This window comes from Diadema antillarum, unplaced genomic scaffold, assembly GCF_040938485.1.
Source record: "Diadema antillarum isolate AM-2024a unplaced genomic scaffold, OU_Dant_1.0 seq00000368_RagTag, whole genome shotgun sequence".
NCBI classification, from domain to species: domain Eukaryota; kingdom Metazoa; phylum Echinodermata; class Echinoidea; order Diadematoida; family Diadematidae; genus Diadema; species Diadema antillarum.
The window spans coordinates 3824607-3847539 of NW_027271369.1; the positions used below are offsets into that span (position 1 = coordinate 3824607).

Genomic DNA, 22933 nt, shown 5'->3' on the forward strand with positions numbered 1-22933 from the left:
CACCGTTCAGGGCAGGGGTGCAAAGTCCTACCCCTGTGCTGCCGCTCGGTGGGGCTGGGCAATGTCCTCCCGTGGCCCATGTCGAGCAAGAAGAGCACAGCCATCCACGTGAAGATGATGACAGTGAATAGCGTCGTCATCTTGAATGTTCTAGAAGGCTGACAGCGAGAGATGTTTATCCATGCTGATGTTATGAATATTCATCACAGGGCGATCGATCCTGCAACTGGATAAAAGAAAAAAAAAACAAGAAAAGAAGCCACATGGCAAAGAGAAAAGATGAATCAGTTTGTTTTTTGTTTTTGTTTTTGTTTTAGGCGTGCTTAGGAGTACGTTGTGACAAAGTGACACATCACATTTTCAGCATTATTATGATTTTTGCTATTTAAATACTCAGCATAAATTACAAGATTATTTCTCAAAAAAAAAAAAAAAAATTGACCACACCCAAACCAAGCAATTCTGATTAATGTACTAATGTGAGTGAAATATGTTTGCAAGGAAACCTCTTGTGTATGCGTGGGGGGGGGGGGGGGGGGGGGCTGGTGATGAATAAATGATGAGTTTGATAGAAGAGTTTGTTGGAACCAGCTTCTTTTACATGCTTCAACTCCTGCCAGTTTCTAGTTGAATGGTCTGCATGACGCAGGCATTCCAACCTTTAGTTCAAATCTCACATGAAAGATTTGTGGAGTTTCAGGTCATTGGAGTATACCCCCTGTGCAAGTTTGAATCATGCGAGGTTTGAGGCACACAATTTTTGATTTGTTTTGAATTGTATGTAATGTGCAATATTTGCCTAATCTGAAACCAGTGTGCTTTCTGTTTTTTTTTTCTTCTTCTCCCAAATTTTCTCCTCGTCTATTCCACCTGCACTCTGTCTTGCATCCCATGTCCCCTGGCACAAATTTCAGTGCAATCCCGTGGCATTTTGGATGCTGTTGAAGATTGTGAAAATCCTGATCTTCTGGATTTTCATTCAAGGAGTGAACAAATCTAGGGGTGGGGGGTAGGGATCCAAGTTTTGATCAATTGGTTCAGACGCAAGGGGCATTGTAGGTCACAGACAGAACACCTAATCTCTGCTTGGCTCGTCAACCCAGAAAACAGACTTGCTCTCGGACATTGGAAAGGTGGGGTAATTGTTATATTTGTGTGATTGGCGATCAGTCCTAACAATTGTTGACATATGGCACAGACATCATGTTGATTACTCGTGGGGTCTGGAAAAGAAAAGTATGTACGTTTTCTTGTCTGAATGGAATAGCACATGCTAGAAGTCTTTGCAGAAAAGAGAGGGAAATTTGTTTCAGAATGATCGATGATGATTCAACCCTCCCCCCCCCCCCCCCCTCCCCTGCATGAGATGTTACTATTGAGTAGGAAGTGCAGATGTGCCCTGTAAAAGAACTGGTTATGTTTTGAAAGATATATTTACAGTTTATGATCAAGGAACAGTGAAAATGTTGATCCAAAAATGGACATGCCAGGATTTTCAACTTCCTTCCTCGCGATGACATAAATTTAGAAGCCTGAACTAGCGAGATTCTGTGGTATCATATCCGATTAGCTACTGGGCTGCAATTGATGTACACTGTAGGTCAAGGAATTAAACAGCAATGAAGGATCATTTGTTACCATGAACAACATTTCCTGTTGCTGACCATGTTAATTGGTAAGGAAGGAAGATGTGATACTAGTAGTGTACGTGCACTCTGTATTAAAATCATTTTCTTGTTACACGCATGGATGTAAATTTCCTTTTTCAATTTAGATGTGGATCAGTTCTGGCTCCCAGTCAAAACAACCAAAATGGACATTGATCGCACAAGTTTTATCTTTTCCTGACACAGAACTGCAGATTCACTGCTGGTCCTTGATTGCTTATCAATTACAACCCTGACTTGGGGAATCTATTAACCATGTTGAATGCATGTTGCTACAAATGTACATATCTATTGAATTAAAATCATTAGATATGTACTCACTGAGCCCATGAATAGCATTATATACTGTAAAAGTGGAAATTTTCGCGGTGTTGAAATTTTCGCGCATTTCGCGCAACGAGAAACTAGCGTGAAAATAAAAGCACACAAATATTTTTGCTTGCCATATGTTCCCATACTTAATGTCTTGATTCCGCGGAATGAAAAACACGCGAAACTCTTCTTACCGGGTCGAGCGTGAAAAATTAATTGCGTGAAAATATCCACTTTTACAGTACAAGGTGCATGTATAACCATGCCCATGGAAAACCATACTGTATCCCTCGGCCTACCAGGTGGGATATATTCTTCTATGCAGATCATTTGTGGTTGTATAAATTTGTAAATGCTGTAAACACAGCTGTGGAACAGTTTAAAGTTGTGGATCATTCAATTATGGGAACAAAATGAATTCTGTCAACAAAAATTAATCCTTGTGACAGATGTGCATTAAAGCAGTGCATGTACCAGTAATCATGTCCCTTTGTATGTTAGGCCATACATGTACAGTGTAGGGTAAAAACGGTTAGGCAGGGTAGAACAAACTCTTAGTTATAGTATAATCTCATTATATTGTTAAATTCAATATAGTCAGCTACTGTATTAATATAATCCAAATATCAGTCTGCACTGTGCAGATATGACTTCATGTAAGTTGCAGTCAATGTCTTAGGGAGTTTATTTGTAATTCTGTTTGTGCTGTACAGAATGAGTAACACTTTTACATATTATATACATTCTGTCAGTTTGAGGATTTGGCATTTATTGCTAGTAGATAGAATTTTAAAAACTTGTCTCTTGTTATGTGAGCGCAGATTTAACTGTCTGCTGCTTGCGTGGACATTCTATCGACATGATTGCTCTGGACATGTTTAATATTTGTTGATATGTTCAAAGCTGTGAAAATGTCATATCAAGCAGTATGATTACTATTACTCAGTACAAGTAGTAGTTATAATTACTCTTGACACATCATTATTATAGAGTGTACTTCCCACTCTGGCATTATTACCAGTAGTATTTTTTAATTCTATTTATTTTTTATTTTTGCATAGAGAATTACATTTCAAATGTTCGAAACCTTATTGTTTATGGTTGCCCTCTTCTTTTTTTTTGGCGGGGGAGAGAAAATGTGATCAGTATCACTACCGTGCTCACTGGAAATGTTGATCATTGCGTAGTGTTGGAAACAGAACATTGATTAGTAAGTTAGGCAATATACCATATATACTTACAGTGCTCACTCCACGCCATAATATGCAGAAATGCAACTGCCAAATTCTGCAGTTTGCAGCAATTACTCGTTAGTTTGGAATGCGTAGGCATGATACGTGGTGGCCCGAGGTATAATTGTCCACTGAGGAGTTGGTCTTGAGGCACACAGGGACATCGATGTCATCATATGTCGTGGTTTCAGGCCAGGGCATGCATCCTGATGTAGAGTTCAACGTTAAATCCAAGAATTTTGACCCGTCACAGGCATCAGAATATCATGCCACTGACAGAGACGCCAGAAAATGGTCATACTCTCGCGCTGCATGTGGATACTGAATGTCTCTGGGTGTCAGTGGGCACGCGATAAAAGGAGAGCAGCACATAACAGCAAGTGGCTTTAGAAAATCTCCGTACCAGGCATTGCCTTTCCCTAATGCATGGACGCTTTGCACTCAGCCCAATCTAAACACACACACACACACACACACACACACACACACACACACTCAGACTGTGCGTGCATGGCTACACCAGGTTCCTACCACTGGCAGTGGAGGTATAGTTGGCGATATCACCACTACCACGGGGGTCCTTGTATCAGTGCGCACACTGAAATGCTTTCATTCACAAACACACACACACACACACACACATGCACCACACACACACACACACACTATACTCTACAACCAGGTAGAATGGGCGCTGTGTAATTTGCATGCATAATTAGGGACTTTTTTACCAGTCTGTTGCTTGCTTGCACACACCAGTGGGTCAGTGGTGAGGTGGGACAATGAATGACGCTCATCTCACGTCATTATGAGCGCTATTGTGTGATGCTGTTTTCTTTGCATATTGTATGTGTGTGTGTGTGTGTGTGTGTGTGTGTGTGTGTGTGTGTGTGTGTGTGTGTGTGTTGCAGTGAATGGAGAAAACAAATTTCATTGGCCGCACTTCTTTTTTTTTCTGTTCAGGGGATCAGGGAGAAACAAAAACTCAAAAGAAGGGAGTGTGGGCGAGCAGTGGCTTTGGGTAATGGAGCATGAATAATTTCAAGAAGGCTGTGGAGATGGCATTTAAAAATGTGTCGCATTTTAAATTGAGTCTTATATAAATAAATATAAGGGTCATATCTTTTTCTTGTTTTTGTAAATTTCATAAGCAGTGATGCTAGAAAGCAAAATGTAAAAGTCTGTCCATATGAGCATATTATGCATCCATCAAATTCATTGTTCATGGGAAGGATACTAGAAATAAGGATTTAAGAGAGTGGTTCCTGATGTAATGGGTCGATTGCTCAAGTGTTGGCGACATTGACTGTCTGTTGATAATAGTGTCTCATATATTTCATTTTTATGTGAACTGGAAGGGAAATTAGTTAATTTATTAGCTTTCTTCACAGAAAAGGGAAATGACAAAAAGCTATATTAGAAAAATATAATAGTGTCTCATGTATTTCATTTTTTTTTATGTGAACTGGAAATGAAATTAGTTGATTTATAAGCTTTCGTCACAGAAAAGGGATATGGCAAAAATCTATATAATTTTGTTTGGTTCCTTACATCCACTACCACTTTGTTTGTCAGAGGTCATGGGGTCCGGAATAGATTTCCAGTGTAAAATGAATATGCGCGATGCTTGGTAGTGTTGTTTGCTTATGTGTGTGTGTGTCTGTGTGTGTTTTACTTTTTAATGGTGACCAGAATCAGGATGTGGTATATATTTGTGGTCATTATGTATGATTGACGTAGGTATGATTTGTGTAAGATAAGCAAAGTGGAGCCAGGTACAGTATTTGTGTGCTGAATGATATGTCCATGATTGCTACAAAAGAAAAGTTTTGCATTGAAAAAAAAAATCAGAAAGAAGGAAAAAAAAGAGAATATGATGATGATGATGACACTCACTGAAAAACTTTAAAAAGTTTGTTGCTAGTGAATTTGAAAGTCAGCTTGATGTGGAAAAGTTGTCAATAGCCCTCCCTGAAATTTCGCGAGTACTGTAATATTTCATCATTTGCTATGATAGTATTATGTGTATTGAAATGTTCAACATGATTTTTATTTAAGCTAAGCTTTTGTATTTTTTTTTTGTCAATTGCATTGCATCAAATTTTCCTGAGAACCATGACTTCGGTAGATGTACAAAATATTTAGATTTTCTCTCTGTTAGTATCTATGACAATGATGGTAGTGGCAATGGAGGTATTGCTACTATTGTATTAATGGTAATTATTTTGATGGTATTATTTATAATGATATTGATAAAATTATAAAATGGTAACAGCATGACTACTACTAATATCATATTAGTAGCAATGATAAAATATTTGCATTTGAAATGATTGGTCTCTTATACCCTTCTTCTCTGAATTCAGTACCATATCCTGGCTGATTTAATTAATATGATAAAGCAGATCTACCGCTTAACATTTAACTGTATTTTTTATCATATTCTAATTACTCTGAGTAGTTTTCAATTCAAGCTTACAATGGCTTATTTTTTCCTTCCGTTTAAAGTTGTTTCTGTGAATTGTTTTTCTTGGTTTACCCTGTGCCGTATTGCAATACTTGATGCCATTTTTACCTCCGCTGAGGAAGGAGGTCATGTTTTTCATTGTTTGTTTGTTTGTTTGTCTGTCTGTTTGTCTGTTAGCAAAATAACTAAAAAAATTGTGAACAGATTTGAATGAAACTTGCAGGAAAAGTTGAAAATGACACAAGGAACAGATGATTAAATTTTGGTACTGATCCGGGAATTTTTATGGATTTTTGAAGGATTTTTATCTTTTGGCAGATAGGATCAAATAAACTCAGGAGTTAAGCTGTGCATATAAGAGGTTTGCTTAAAGCTAAGCTGATGATGTAAACAAAAGTCTTCTATGTTGGGAAATTGGGCGCTTTTCAGCATACGTGTATGGGTGGAAATGAGCTGCCTGGTGGAGGCCTGCACTCTCAGAGTGCTTTTCTAATCCTGCTTGTTATGTCTAGCCAGCTAATGTATTTCTTATCCACCTTCTTTTCCTTGTGTGATAGCCAGTGTCATTTTGCTGTAGATAAATGGGCATCATGTATCCTCAAATGTTTGTAATTGAGGCTGATGTGCCTGTTTGACAAAATAGACCACACAAAATAGACACCACTCTCTTATCTCCCGATGGGTTTGGGTTATGATACTTACAGTAAAATATGACACAGTCACTTTTTCAGTAAGTCTTTGCTTCTATGACAATGCCCTCTATTTACAATTGACAGTTAATTGATATGCACTTCTTTTAGCTACTTCACAATAGTTACATTGTACTGAAAATGCTACGAGCTTTCACTCTCTAACTTTATAAAATGTTTTGAAGATCTTGTATGTCTCACTTCATTTGTCACATAAACAACATGTAGGGCCAATATGTGCTTTTAATGTTTTCTTGCCTTTTTTTTCTGTAGGCAAAAGACCATCTGTGTCTTTTTCTACTTGCAATACTTCCTCTAGTCCCAACAAACTTTTGAATTGATGATACTGGCAGAGCTCAACATTAGCAGTGACCTGGTGGCCCGGGACCACTAAAAATTAATGTTGGGCCTCCAAATTTCCTTAATAGTGGCCCAATTAGGCATCTAAAATTCAAAAGGAATTATCATATATTTCTTTCATTTGGGGGCCACTACGTTTCTTTTTCGGGCCATCAAAATTTCCTTATTTAAAGAGTACATACATGTATATGGGCCAGAGTGGGCTACCAGTGAGAAAAGTTAAGGGCTTTTTACACTTGTAAATTTTTGCTTAGCCCCGGACCAACGGTGGGGCTAAGGGGGGGCCTTAGCCCCACCGTTGGTACGGGACTATCCTTAGCCCACTTTCTGTTTACACTCGTTTTTGCCAAAGTGGGCTAGCCCCACCGATAGTACGGTACTATCTGGCCCTGCAAAATAGCAGGGGTTAGCACCGCAATTGCGGTGCCAAGCAAGTGAGTGTAAACAGAACGAAAAAATAATCCTGGGCTAAGCGACGGAGACGAAGTCCGACCCTCACTGACCAATCAGAAACGAGGTAATCAAGTGCTGCCGGTGCGTGCGTGTACGTGTACAGTACACAGCGTAATTATGAATATTCATGTGGTTTGGAAAGTCCGGGGCTAAGAAATACGAGTGTAAAAAGGTCAGTTTTCTCCTTAGCCCCGGACAAGAGATAGTACGGGACTAATTGGCGAGTGTAAAAAGCTGAAAAAATTGGTACGGGACTAACGATAGTCCTGGGTCAGAGAAAGTCCGGGGTTAAGAAACACAAGTGTAAAAAGCCCTTTAGTGTCCAGTTGTGTATGGGTAGAGGATGACAATTATACCCTTATTGCTTGGACTGGCTGCAACTTAGTGCAAGAAGGCTATGTGACCACATTACCACACTTCAGTGGTGGTTTTGTACCAGTTCCCCCCCCCCCCCCAAACATCCTAACACTGCATGTCACCAAGACTTGAGGTTTTTTTTGTCCGGGAGATGAGAGTGAATCTCCGTGGCTGGCTGGTCTCAGCCGATTATTGGCCCCCAGCAGAGAGAGGCTTTCAATACCATCCTTGAAGAGTGTTTTCTTCGTGCCATGCCGTTCCATGGTAGTAGTCTCGGTGGCGTTAGGGGATATCTGCCTGCCCACACTCAGCCGGCACTTGTGTGGTATCTCCTTCACTTCCTCAAAGCGATGTGATTTCAGGAATTAGGGGGTACTCATTCGTGGCCACTTTTGAATCACCAAAATATGAAATGTGCACCAAATATACTCACTTTTCAGTGTCATACTTTGCCACAAGCTTTCTAGCCAATACAGGATGCATACTTTTCTCTACATCAGCCACTATGTGCTGAAGAAATGGCAATCAGCATGACTGTAAATTTGTGCAGATAGTGGAGGAATAATCTATACAGAGGAAAGGCTTGCAAAAATAAAAAATGGAAACTGTATGAAAGAACAAACAAACAAATAAGCAACCATAGATTGTTACATTGAGATGATTGTGTTAACTGCATAACTTCAAAGTGTTTGTGATTGGACATTTATTAATAAAAAAAAGATAAAAGAAAAAGGCATCCTGAAACTTAGAGTGAAAGGAAATTCACTCATCAGTTAGTGGATGGATTACACAATTTGTATGTATTGATTCACCTGAATTAATCTTTCCGAAGTTTGCATGTATAGTTTGTGGTGCTTGGCTGTATCAGGCACAATCCATATCAGTACCCTGGAAGGATATATGCACTAGATAGACCTTGATATGAAATAATTAGAGTGTTTGGGAATGTGCCAATGGAAAGCTGGCTGCTGCTCAGCTAGAAGCATAAGGTCTTTGGCTCCACAGACTCTGTGTGTTAGGCCTACTTACTACTTTCTGTTACTCACTGTACTAAGTGAAAGCCATATATAGATCACATGCAAGAGACAAGATGAGACTGGTTTCGGTATATTTGATCTTGATTCCTAATAGTCGTAAGGTAATTTATCTTTTTACCTCTGTCAAGGGAGGAGGTTAAGTTTCATCGTTGTTGGTTTGTTTTGTCTGTCTGCAAAATAATTCAAAAAGTTGTGAACAGATTTAAATGAAACTTGCAGGAAAAAGTTGGTAATTCACAGGGACAGTTGATTTTTTTTTTTTTTTTTTTTTTTAAGTGATCTGGGAATTTTTTTTTGATTTTTGAAGGATATTTTTTGATCTTTTGACAGAAAGGATCAATGAACTCAGAGTTCAAGCTGCACATAGTCCTATTTGAACCTGTAGGCACAGATTTGTCCGATTTTTCCTCATCAACTTTCTCTGATATGTTCTACTAATATAGCTGCATTAACTCAATCCTTATGTATATGAAGGTGAACTTTTCCTGTCAGTAGTGACTGACAGTGTACAGAAGGTTAGTTCGGTATTCAGATTGTGTTTTGTCTCTGATTTACTCAAAGTCCGCCTCGGCCGGACAGTATCCCCACGAGATGGCGGACGAAATGTGCTCGCAGGAGTTTGTTGAGGTATGTGTGTGTGTGACGTGCAAATATCAGTCTTCATTTCTTTAGAAAGAAACTGTCATGGCTGTCTGTATCCGATTCTTCATCGTGTATAGTAAAACTTACATCACTTCTTATTACTCATGAACCACTAACCAGTAAAAGTCATGTCTGGATAGCAATATGCACCAACTGGGGGAATAGATGTGTTATATACAGCTATTAGTGTTTACATGTAGTTTGGACTAACGTAAACATGAACTCATGTTTGATGGAGCAATAACATAGCAGTGTGTCCATGGCCCATAATCTACACACCTTTAACAGGATGAAACGTTTGCTGCACAAGACACACTTTTCATCAAATAAGTGTGAAATGGAAAATGTTTTATTTTCTTTGCCTGGAAGAAATCTCAGTCGAGTTACAACAAACCACGCACATGGAAAATGTGGGAAAAAGTATGCTTTTAAATAGAAAGTATGTGTGCAAAGAGATATCAGCATTAGCTTCGTAAAGGAGTTATATTGAGTAGTCCAGCCTAAAGCCCCAACTGTCATATGCCACCTGCCAGTGTAAATTTCTGACCTATTTTAGACTGGACAGTTCTTGAATCATGACAAAGTCCTTCCCCCGAATTGACTCGATTGAAAAGTAGTGGCAGCTATATAATATTCTGCACTAAATTTGCTGTCAGATGCCTTCATGATATAAGATCAGAACCAAAAGGGAGTGGGGTAAGCACCAAGTAGAGCCAATGGAGATAATGCCTTCTAGTTCCAAAGCGAAGAATACAGTAGTCTTCTTCTTTTTACTCTGATGGCCTCGATTTGTAACCACCCATAACCTAGAGTAAGTCCAGTTTGCTTTCCAGAGATCTGAATACTTTTGCAGTGAATGTTTATCTCCATCATTCTCTCATGGTGTGGAAATTGTTCATATTTGCAGTGCTCATATATATATTCTCTTTTTACTCCTGAGTCTTTGGCATAACTACTGTATGCCGACTTCCTGCTTACCGGCGCACGCATCGATTATTAAACATTACAGTTGAACCTCTCTTATCCGGCCTCCCTTTATCCGGATCTCTCTATTATACGGACGCAATCTCGCCGTGATTTTTTTTCAAAATAATTACGGGAGGAAAGGGGATTCCCAACTCCTTGAGAACTCCTACACAAACACACATGAATTACATATTACTTCCAACATGATTAACATACTTAACATCAAATTTCCTTCCAAATTGCTTACCTTCAGACATTTTAACATCCCCAAACATCCCCAAATCATCGCAAGAACATGGACAGATTATGCGCTCGAGTCCTCTCATATCGCATTGCCACATATAGGTCCATACACAGCCGCCGATATGACTAGATAGACATGCATTGTTTCGAGTCATTGGCTGAGCAACGAATGGTATTGAACACTCAAAATTTTGAAGCGTAGTTTTGTCGACTCGTACTGTTTATTTTCAAGATCTACTTGATATACTTCGTGATAATTATTTAGGTAAATCATCCCAAGAATTTATAAAAGAAAATGATTTCATTCTTGCAAACACGAACCTCTATTTTGGGGTCTGTTACTGAGTGTAACAATGAAAAGGTTGCAGTATACACATTACAACATGTGGTACTACAATGGGCTTACATCAGTACATGTGTATGTACATGTATAAAGCATTGAGTCTCCCGTATCCGGCCAAATCCCTTATCCGGATGAGCCCCGGTCCCGACATGTCCGGATACGAGAGGTTCCACTGTATTTATACTGATCTGAGGTGACTGACACTTTTACACACATTCTCTTCATGCATCCCAATGCTTAGAATTTAAGGATTATACTGCCACTCTTCCTACCAATAGACTTCTACAATTAGTTTTGATAGAAAGATGATGAATCCCAACATGTATGGGGTGACATCATTATGGATTTTGATGTGGTACATGTATACCTCATAATATTTTGCTAGTCTGGACTTATGAGACAGTTTCACAAGTGGTTCGATTCCCAACCAAGAACCGTTTTGCTGGGATGAGAGGTAAATTTATTCATGTCAGGTAGCAAAGTCAATGAATTTTTTTGCTTTGGCAAAAAAGTCCACATTGCACATTGTATTGTTGATATTTTTCCAAGATTAGTTGACTGGCAAAATTTAAAACCAATGCAAATATGTGACTCTGCACCCCAAAACAAACAAAAAGTCGCCAGACATGAATTTTTAGTTAAGACCATATTCTGAAAGAGCAGACTTTAAGCTTTAAAATGATGTATAACTCAAATCAAATGGACTCTCCTAACTTATCTAAATATTGGAAAGAAAGCACAAACTCAGGAAAAGTGTGAACTGAGAAAAGAGGCTCTGAAGTACAGTGTCTATTCAAGCGCTTAATCTTTACCAAACAGTGCTGGCTGTGAGATGAATGGGACAAAAAACAGGAAGTAAACCACCAGAGTAACAACAATGAAGGAATTATCAGATTAAACTGAAATTGAGCATGCCTCATTAACACATTCTGTCCATAATTAATGCCAACTTTCAAAGCAGTAGCACTATCCTTTCAAAAGTTATTAGAGTTGAAAGTGGAGAGTGTGGACAAGGTTTTTCAGAAATGAAAAAAGGATTCTAAAGACACACCTAATCACACTATTCTACCAGAAATGTTCGAGATAAACTGCTTAAAAAACACACTTTCCTGCCCGTTTTATGATCCCAAATTTTAGCATAATGTAAAAGAAGACCCGCTCTTTCAGAAAATATGAAAAAGTCAAGTTCGGCTAGGTTGACCCATTTCACTTAATTTCAGTCCTCACGCAAAATCAGTGTGTGCGACTTTATGTTCGTTTTGAGGTGCACGGTCACATTATTATTATATGGCAAATATACCGTGTACAGCGTCAGATGAAGCTGTACATGAAACTGAAAACAAACTCTTTTCATTTTGGTTTTGAATTTCACCTGCCTCTGACAAGTGACAACTGGTCTCATTTTGTGCGTGTGAATTTCGAAGCAGGAAATTTCTGATGTGAAAATATATCATATGATATGAAGATGCATAATCTAGTTATTTTTTTTTTCCTCATTACACTTTTGATTCTGTTATAATAAGGTCATGCCATGCTATTTATAGCCAACATGGCAATTAATGGTCTCTACCTTTGTCTCTCCTATTCAAATTCCATTTCAAATTGAGAAGCGGAGTTACTGGAGTGTGATTAGTTTATCTGAGTCCTTCCAAAGAAGGATTTTTTTCTTAGTTACTGTCTAGTGATTTAGCAGGTGCACAGACTAGTAAAGCTGTTCTTTGATTTCTCACCACTAGACAACCACAGGCATTTTTCCCAATTCCTTTTCGACGACTTGTCTGTGATGGGGTCTTTGCAGAGTGGCGTTCCACCGGATTGACTACACGAGAGTTTGAAATATCGTTTGCTGCTGGGAACTGTGAATAGATCCTTACAACAATTGGGCATGCTTACTTTAATTCTTTGCTTGAAGTACTCCACACTGACACCCCCCCCCCCCAAAAAAAAAAATAATAATGATAATTAATAAATAATAATAATAAGTAAATAAATAAATCTAAAAAAAATAAGTTATATATATATATATATATATATATATATATATATATATATATTCTTTTTTTGGCAAATTTAGTGGAGGATGCTTAATCATTTCATTATTTCTTTCCAAGTTTTGTTAATTGCAATTCAGTTTTTCCTGCCCTTACTGAGAAAGATGTTCTAACTTTCCCCTCAGATCATGTGAGATAATTAAGTATTCATGTCATTAATATTCCCAGTGGAAGGCACACAGCCTTATGATTTCAAGATTGGATTGGAAACATTTTCATTGAGTATGTAACAACATGTGCACATGTGATAGAGTGGGATTAAAACTTCTGCAACCAAACATGCTTGATTTTGCGGTTATGTAAATGAGCAACATTCATCTCTGAACATATCGAACACATACATATTAATGTCTTCCTGCTATGTTGACATGGTATCTGTTAAAGGACAAGTTCACCTTCATAGACATGTGGGTTGAGTGAATGCAGCAATATTAGTAGAACACATCAGTGCGAGTTTGAGCAAAATCGGACAATCCATTAAAAAGTTATGAATTTTTGATGTTTCTGCTCAGTCACGGGTGGATGAAAAGACTACTATAGCTTGTGATGTCACATGAGTACAACGATATTAAGAAAGAATAAAGAAAATTCAACATATTTCCATTTTTCTAGCATAACAAAAGAACACTCGACTTCTCTCTTTCAGAAGGCAGGGGGAATAATATTACCCTTAACATACGTTAGTAGCAAGTCGAAGAACTGTGCACTTTATTCAAAAAGTAAAGTTTTGTGAAATTCTCTTTTTATTTTCCTTATGTAGCTGTACGCATGTGACATCATACACTTTAGTAGTCTTCTCTTCCAGCAGTGACTGCGCAGATACTTAAAATATTCGCAACTTTTGAACGGATTGTCCAATTTTCCTCAAACTTTCACTGATGTGTTCTACTAATATTGCTGCATTCTCTCAATCCTTATGTATATCAGGGATGCCAGTTTTCCGGCAATAGCCGAAATTCCGGCTTTTTCATATTTTGGTGTCCAATTTCCGGCTTCGTGATATTATTTATGTCTGTGTGGGAAAGCCGGAAAACACGAGAAAGAAACAAAGAAAGAAAGAAAGAAAAACAAAAAAAAATTTGATCATTTAAACTTACGGGACATTCACTTTCATGATTTCCGTAGTATGTTTCGCATATACTTGGGCATGAAAATATCACAAAACGACTGTCATGCAAAACTAGCGCGATGTTGCTGCTGCTAGCTGGGACATGCAACACGTGCGATGATAGCGATCGAACAGTGTGTGGTGTTTCTATGCGATGTAATGATGTGCGGTCGCAGTGCATGAATACTGCGCTCTCGCTATAGCTACATCTGTACAGCGCTGAGACGGTGTGGTGAGTCGATTGAGTCAGCTGAACGAAGCAAAACTACGGATTTTACGGCACTAGGACTTCTTTATTTTTGCTACAAATTCCTCTTTTTTTTTTCTAGAATACGACCACATTATTGTCTGGAAAGCGTTAGTATACCAGCACGTGCGATCGCGATCAAATGTGTGGTGTTTCTAGGCGATGTACTATATGTGCGGTGCATGGATCATGCTGCGCTCTCGCTATAGCTACAGCGCTGAGAGAGTGTGGTGAGTCGATCGAGTCAGCTGAACGAAGCAAAACTACGGAGTTTACGGCACTAGGACTTCTTTATTTTTGCTACAAATTCATTTCTCTGGATTAGATTTGAGGGAAGAAGAGCCCTCAGAAATGCTCAGATTGCACCAGAGAGCATCTAAGAACCCCAGAGGTTCGTTATTTGAAGAAGAAGTATATCTTTCTGAAAATATATACACACATGAATTCTCCAGAAGGGATTTTACTGCCATTTTGTTTGCACAGCTATTTTGACATGCTTTACAGCAGTTTATGTGAAACAACTTCATTTTGAAATCTGCACCATTGTTCGATCTTACTTACCGACAGGTGTATGTGTGTTTGTGGTGACCAGTGACTTTCCTTTATCTTTGAAGATGATATCCTCTGAGTGGTTTTCCTTTGAACAAGTTAATTGACAAACTCTAAACATTCACATACAACTTCTTGGTTTAAGACATTCGTGTACAAGTCATTACTGCAGTAGTATTGTAGGGGACTGATATTTCAAAAGTGACCTAGACAGTTATAATTTTACCAGTGTGGTGAGTGTTGGGATGCCTTGTGCTAATTTTGGAAGTTATATTTAACGCAATGTTTTTTATCATGGCTACCACTAAAACACTGAATAATTGGTGCTCATTTACGTCAATAAAGGGCAGTTTTGTCAATCAGTTCAGGGCTCGACACTAACTTTTCTTTTTGGTGGCCCAAAAGTAAAATCTGGAAGCCCGAAAAAAATCAAGAAAAACATAAGAAATACTAAATCGGTCCTACTGAACATAGAAAATGAAATATTAAGTATTACTAAAGTGATACATGTACCCATGTCTAAAATAAATGAAGAGAAAATTCAATTATCTCATTGTTATTCTGAGTTCTAAGATTTAGCAAATAGGCTTATAGATTATTATAAAAGTTGATGCCTATTTAGGTGGTCAAAACTTACGTTTGAAACGATAGAGTGGGAGCATTTGCAGACATTTGTGAACATCCGACATCTGTTTTGGCATTATAAAGAGCTGGAAGTTACCGTTATTCATTTCTGATTGTAAAAGCAATTATCCAACATTTACTAGTATTTTAACACCGTACGGAGCCGATTGTTACTATCAATTTTTTTTTTTTCAAATGTAAAAGCAAAGAACTGACATTCATTTTAGCATCTTACGGAGCTGAATGTTATCCTTATTCATTTCTGAACGTGAAAGCAAACATCCCCATTTCATTTTAGCATCTAACTGAGCCGATTGATACCGTTAATCATTTCCAAATGTAAAAGCAATAATCTGTTATTCATTTTAGCATCGTATGGAGCAGAATATTACCGTTATTCATTTTAAAATTAAATAAGCAAACATCCAACATTTGTTTTATTATCGTACGGAGCCAAATGTTACTGCTGTTCCCTTCCGAAAGTGAAATGAATTATCTGTCAATTTAGCATTGTACGGAGCCGAATTTTACTGTTTTTCATTTTTGAATGTCAAGGCAGACATCAGACATTAAGTATTTTACCATCAAACGCAGCTGAAAGTTACTGTTATTCATTTCGAAATGTAATAGCAAATATCCGACATTCATTTTAGCATGGCATGGAGCAGAATATTACTGCTATTCACTTCCTAACGTAAAAGCAATCATCTGACATTTATTTTAGCATCTTCCTTAGCCGAATGTTATTGCTATTTAGTTTCAAAAGTAAAAGTATTTATTTAACTATCATTCGGGGTTGAATATCATTGTTATTCATTTCCGAACGTCAAAGGGCAAGCGATCATTCGACATTTATTCTAGCATCTCCCGCAGCTGATCTGTTATTGCTATTTACTTCAAACCTGAACGTGAACATCCGGTATTTATTTTACTATCTATATGGAGTTGAATATTATTGTTGTTCATTTCTGAACGTCAGAGCAAAATTAATATCCAACATCTATTTTAGCATCTTCCGGAGCTGAATGTTGTTGCTATATACATTCGAACATAAAAGCAAACATGAGACATTATTCTTATCATTCACCTGAACGTGAACATCCGGTATTTATTTTACTATCTATATGGAGTTGAATATCATGTTTATTCATTTCTGAACGTCAAAGGGATCATTCGACACTTACTTTAGCATCTTCTGGAGCTGAATGTTGTTGTTAATTACTTTCCAACGTAAAAGCAAACATCCAGCATTTATTTTCTCATTGTACGGAGTTGAATATTATTAGTATTCATTTCCGAATGTCAAAGCTAACATTCCACATTTATTTCAGCATCTTTTGGAGCCAAATGTTATCCTTATTCATTTCCGAACGTAAAATCAAACATCCGACACTTATTTTAGTATCATACGGAGCCGAATATTACCGTTATTCATTTCCAAAATAAAAAGCAAACATCCGGCATTTATTTTCTCATCGTACGGAGTTGAATGTTATTAGTATTCATTTCCGAACATCAAAGCTAGCATTCCACATTTATTTCATCATCTTCTGGAGCCGAATGTTATCCTTATTCATTTCCGAACGCAAAATCAAACATCCGATACTTATTTTAGTATCATACGGAGTCGAATATTACCGTTATTCATTTCCAAAATAAAAAGCAAACATCTGACATTTATTTTAGCATCTTACGGAGCCGATTGTTACCGCTGTCCATCTACAAAAGTAAAGGCAATTATCCGACATTTTGGTGGCCCGACGCGCGTTTTTGGTGGCCCTGGGCCTCCGGGCCACCGTTAGTGTCGAGCCCTGCAGTTGCAATAAAAGCAAGTCTATGCGCGAATTCAATAGTTTGACGTAATGTCTTGTTGAACAATTACGATGAATACTGGTAATGAGGCAAGACACCTACAGAGCAACAAATTGGGGGAAAAAAGAATTGAACTGAAGTGGATGTGTAAGTCTGCTGGTTGTTTGTTCGCTGGGCAAAACTTTTCATGGTGTTTGTCTGAAACTACTGCTGTGTTGGACTTTTGATGTGGGAGCAGGCTTGTGGCTCTGTTTTGAAGTATACTGTGGCAAAAATTTTACCACAGTCTACAAATACATACAGATACACTTGGCAATATTTTTACAGTATTTCTCATGAATCAATAAGAGGTAGGTCAGTTGTCAGACACTTGATGGATTCAAACATTGCTGTAGTATTTTCTGCACAAACTGACAATGCCAATATTTCAGTGATTGTATTTTCTTAGAAACTATTGGGTTTATCTCTCTACAGAGGATTCTACAAACTGAAACATCAGCAAACATGAAAAAACCTTGAAAATTTGCAAGTTGATTGTGGAAAATATCTCCCCATCCTTTTTTTTTTCTTTTCTTTTCTTGAGAATGTTGCTTCTGAACAACTATCCCAAATTTAAAGAAATATGCAGTTTTACAAGGAAAAAGTCACATAACTTCATTGTCACTATGTGACAATTCTACATGCACAAGTTAATTGATAATTTAAAAAAAAAAGTAAATCAAATCTAATGTAGAGATTGCTTGTAGGTGATGACGTTAGTAGTGCAGTACACAGATCTGTACACGGCGAATGGCCAAGCTCATGAATATTTATGAGGAACCACCCTTTTTCACTGTGGGAACTTCCTATTTGTTGGCAAGAGAGGGCAGCAGACAGAATATTTGTACTGCAGAATGTACACAAGTGCAGCCTTGTCCTGATTGTCTATATACTGTCACTGCTATCATAAAAATGGAAATCACTTTTTTCTCACTTTATGAATGATGAAATTATCAAAGCAGTATCTTTATTAATTGATTTCTTTTTTTGTCTGACCAATTGCATGTGCTGCATACATCAATGGATATTTTATAGGATTTATATTAATTTGAGAATCTGTACGATGTATATCGTACTTCAACTTATCAAAATGTATTTTACCTTTCCAAAAATATTCTTTTTAAAGAATACATTTTCATGTTTGCATATCTGTGCCGGTGTGTAAATTTGGGTATATGTATAGATCTAATTATATGCATACAAAATGCACAGATAAAAATATACCACACTCAAAGGTATGTGTGTATGCTATATGGACACATTAAAAGGGAATTTTGTTTTTAGGTTTTAATAAGTTTATAAATTTCTGGGCAAACATGCAGGTCACAAGCTGAGATCCAATAAATGTATTTCATTACAAGTTTATCTTCTCCCCTCTTGTATCTTTCAGTGCGAAGAGTTTGTGAAGGCAGGAGCCAGCCAGGCGGAAACCGTGTCCGAACTCGTTTCCTCGTGCGACATCACATTCTCCATGGTCTCAGACTCGGAGGCGGTCAGAGCGGTCAGTTATTGCAACAATCTTGTCGAGAATTGACTTTAAAAAAAAAGATAGATAGGACAACAAAAGTGACATTATCTCACAGTGAGCAGTGTGTTTGTAACTGCAATAGTTGGATGTGTCTGTCACGATGCATAAGACATGTTGTTCCTTATGGCAAGAGAAAAAAAAACCGGCACTGTTCATTTATTAAAGGACAAGTTCACCTTCATTGACATGTGGGTTGAGTGAATGCGGCAATATTAGTAGAGCGCATCATTGAGAGTTTGAGGAAAATTGGACAATCCGTTCAAAAGTTATGAATTTTTGAAGTTTCTGCTCTCTCAAGGCTGGATGAGAAGACTACTATAGCTTGTTATGTCACATGAGTACAACGATGTAAAGAAAGAATAAAGAAAATTCAACATATTTTCACTTTTCTCGCATAACAAAAGAACACTTGACTTCTCTCTTTCAGAAGGCAGGGGGAATAATATTACCCTTAACATAATGTCAGTATTCAAGTTGAAGAAATGTGCACCTTATTCAAAAAGTAAAGTTTTTGAAATTCTCTTTTTATTTTCTTTATATGGTTGTACGCATATGACATCATTTACTGTAGTAGTCTTCTCATCCAGAAGTGACTACGCAGATGCTTTAAAGATTCATAACTTTTGAACGGATTGTCCGATTTTCCCCAAACTTTCACTGGTGTGTTCTGCTGATATTGCTGCACTCACTCAATCCACATGTATATAAAGGTGGACTTGTCCTTTAAAATGATTCAAGTAAGTTTTATGTTTTTACTGTACATCCCTATTTCTCCTCAAGACACACCCCCCCCCCCTTTATTTGTGGTTTGGTTTGAGATAGTTTGTGAATGCAGTTTCAATCTTTTTCCAGTACTGTAAAAGTGGATATTTTCGTGTGACTAATTTTTTTTGCGCTCGGCCGGGCAAGAAGAGTTTCATGTTTTTTTAATTCTGCAGAATCAAGACATCGACTACAGGAACGTACGACAAGCACAAATATTTGCGTGCATTTATTTTTGCGCTAGTTTCTGGTTGCGTGAAATGCGCAGAAATTTCAACACTGCAAAAATTTCCACTTTTACAGTATTGTCCAGTGGTTGTGATATGATTGTTTTTAGAATTGATATTCTGCATGACATGTTCAAAGCAAATTTTTTAAACATTAACATTTTCGATGAAGATGTTAATCAGTTTTTCATTGTTGGGAGACTGTATTATGCGTTCCTTCTGTACTTAAATGGATGACGGCTGGTGGTGTTTAATTCTGCAGATTGTCTTTGGTGAGAACGGTGCGCTGGACGGAATCAGCGATGGAAAGGCCTTTGTTGACATGTCGACAGTTGACATCGGGACAGTAACGGGGGTGGCAGAGGTGAGAAGGAGACATGGGAAAATGGGCAGAAGGATGTATGATGGCACTGTAGCTGGACTTTGAGATGTTTCAAGCTCTGAATCCAAGGACTTGAAGATAAACTACAAAAGATTTTTTGAATGTTGCGAAATCTTTCCTAATGAAAACTTTAATTGCTACTGAATGGGTTTATGTTAGCAAATAAGCAATGAAATTAGAATTCAACATAAAAACGCATTAACCCAAATCTGTGAATAATCGGTTGATCCAACTCTGTGCGATGCTCATCATGAATGCATAGGACCATTCACACTGAGAGTGAAAAATCCACTTGGAAAATAAAGAGAACATTTCAGTGAAAGTTGCTAGGCAATGTTGTGTTAAAAAATACTTGAAATGTAGGTTAAAAGTAAATAACAACAACAACAATGATGAACACAAAAGTTCAATTTGTCTACCCGTGCATGAAGACAGATATAATGCAATTGTAATTTGCAGTGCAAACCCCTCACATCAAGTAAAGAAGGCATACGCTAATGTACATGGTTGTTGTCATATCTAAGGTGTTCATATGACTCCCTACAGCCATTTGACAACAATAAAAAAATATAGCCAGCTAGCCAGGGATAGTGGTTATGTCACAGCCTTAATATCATGCAGCACACTGCTTTGATAGCCAATCATACATGCGCATAGGTAGTATTGGCAAAAGACGAAAAAACAAACAAGTCTTGATGTTTGGATTTTTTCAGGGTGAACGAAAAGGTCAAACATCATGTTTCTTAAATGTCATGACATTTCCAAACGAGCATACTGTGTGCCCCATTAAAGTGGCAGCTCATTATTCCTGCCTGTCTGTATATAAGATTTCACCCAAAGGGACTGTGAGGTGCTTACATCACCAGATTACATTTCGTAACACGTTGATCAGTGAAACACCTTAATTCTTTCAAATACATTCAGAGCATGCATATTATATGTTACAAGTGTAATAAAGCTTTAGATACCACAACAACCTCTTTACTGGGTAGCCAGGATTCAGCATAGACATGGTTGGCTGTCAATATTCCATTTCCTCAAGAAATTTAGGCAAGAACTAGGTTATTTTGAGTGTCCCACATCAGCTGCCGGTATTGCATCTATTCACAGTCAATCCCATCCATAGTATCATTCGAGTTACCTTTATTACTTTCTGATACTGTAATGCACACTCTTTTCCTGTGGCTACAGTCATGGATGTGTCGTCATTGCGACAAAGCATACCTATAGTTTTTAACGTTTCTTTGATGCATGGCAGGCCGTTCAAGCGAGGAACGGTCGTTTCCTGGAAGCCCCCGTCTGCGGCAGCGTCCAGCCGGCTATGGAGGGCTCCCTCATCATCGTCGCCGCGGGAGACAAGGAGCTCTACGATGAGTGCGAGTCATGTTTCCAAGCCATGGGCAAGAAGTCCTTTTATCTCAGTAAGTCAACAAAATTGTAAAAATGGTTAGAAGAGAGAAAAACTAGCCCATTAACCACGTCAAATCATTGGAAATGAATATGGGAAGGGGTTAAGTTTTTTTTTAAAAAGGAAAAAAAATTCTTTTAATTCACAATTTCATCTCAAATTCATGACTTGGATCCCAGATTTATCATGCTTACATACACATTGTGCAGAACAAGAGAAAGTGCGAATGTATACAATGCCTCCATGTCGTGTGCAACAGTATCATGCCATGTTCTGGGTTTTAATCTGCCCCCCCCCCAAAAAAAAAAAAAAAAAAAAGAAGAAGAAGAAGAAAAAAAAAAAGAAACAGAGGGACATGATTTCGTAGTACATGCTTTATTTCTGTTAACCCGGTGAGGACAGGCTGATTTTGCTACACCACACATTTCCCATCAACACCTACCTGAGTATACTCAGGACTTGTCCTCAATGGATTAACTTATCTCCACATGTGAAAAAAAAAATTGTGGCTGTGAAAGGTAACCAAATCTATGACATTTAATTCAGGTTTTATGCCATTTTATTAAACTCCCCCCCCCCCCCCCCCGCCCCAAACATAATCTTACCTCACCCCCATCAAGGTCATCCAAACAACATGTCACAGTCGTGTATTCATTTTCCTTTTTTTTTTTTCACAGCGGACACGGGCAATGCGGCCAGGATGAAGCTGGTCATCAACATGATCATCGGCAGCGTGATGTGTAGCTTCGCCGAGGGCATGGCGTTGGCAGACAAGTCTGGTCTCAGCCAGAGTACGCTCCTGGACATCCTAAACCTGGGCTCCATCGCCAACCCGCTGATCAGTGGCAAGGGCAAAGGTGAGAGGTCATCACCAGACCTGGGGGTGTTTCATAAAGCTGTTCTTAAAGTTATGAACGACTTAAGAATGATTGGTGATCAGTTCTTGTCCTGAATTATTGAAATTCTAATAAGTTTAGCACATCAGAACTGATCACCAGTCATTCCTAAGTTGTTCGTAACTTTAACCCTAACTTACCTGGGGGGGGGGCATAATGGCCCCCCCTCGACGAATTCTGCTTCCATTCCGCCGCGCAAAATTTTTTGACCGCGCCGCTCGCTGACTTTTTACTTTCAAGTCTCGCGCAACTTTTGAGACCACATTTGTCGCGCCCGGGCATACCGTTCTGAAGCCACGCCCCTTCAAATAATTTTCATCAACCCCAAAATTGCTCAAAAACGTGATTTTGTGTACAAAGTCAATACAAATTGTGTTTTTTCAATTAATTCATATAAAGATTCATATTTTTAATTTTCATAGCTGAAATAAATTTATTTTAGTATAATTATGCTTCTAAAGATGTGTATGACAAATTCTGCTGAAAAGAACAACAAAAACAAAAGTTCGAAAAAACAGAGAAATACATAAAA

At 38.0% G+C, this 22933-nt stretch overlaps 1 protein-coding gene across 1 annotated transcript in view; it reads left to right on the plus strand.

Moving 5' to 3' along the window:
• Nucleotides 1-22933, plus strand: part of LOC139731379 (cytokine-like nuclear factor N-PAC) — an 82268-nt gene that overhangs the window by 53621 nt on the left and 5714 nt on the right. The window contains exons 9-12 of the mRNA XM_071642269.1: nt 18589-18699; nt 19978-20079; nt 21356-21518; nt 22183-22362. Of these exons, the coding sequence (XP_071498370.1) occupies nt 18589-18699; nt 19978-20079; nt 21356-21518; nt 22183-22362 (556 nt within the window). The remainder of the gene's footprint in view (nt 1-18588; nt 18700-19977; nt 20080-21355; nt 21519-22182; nt 22363-22933) is intronic.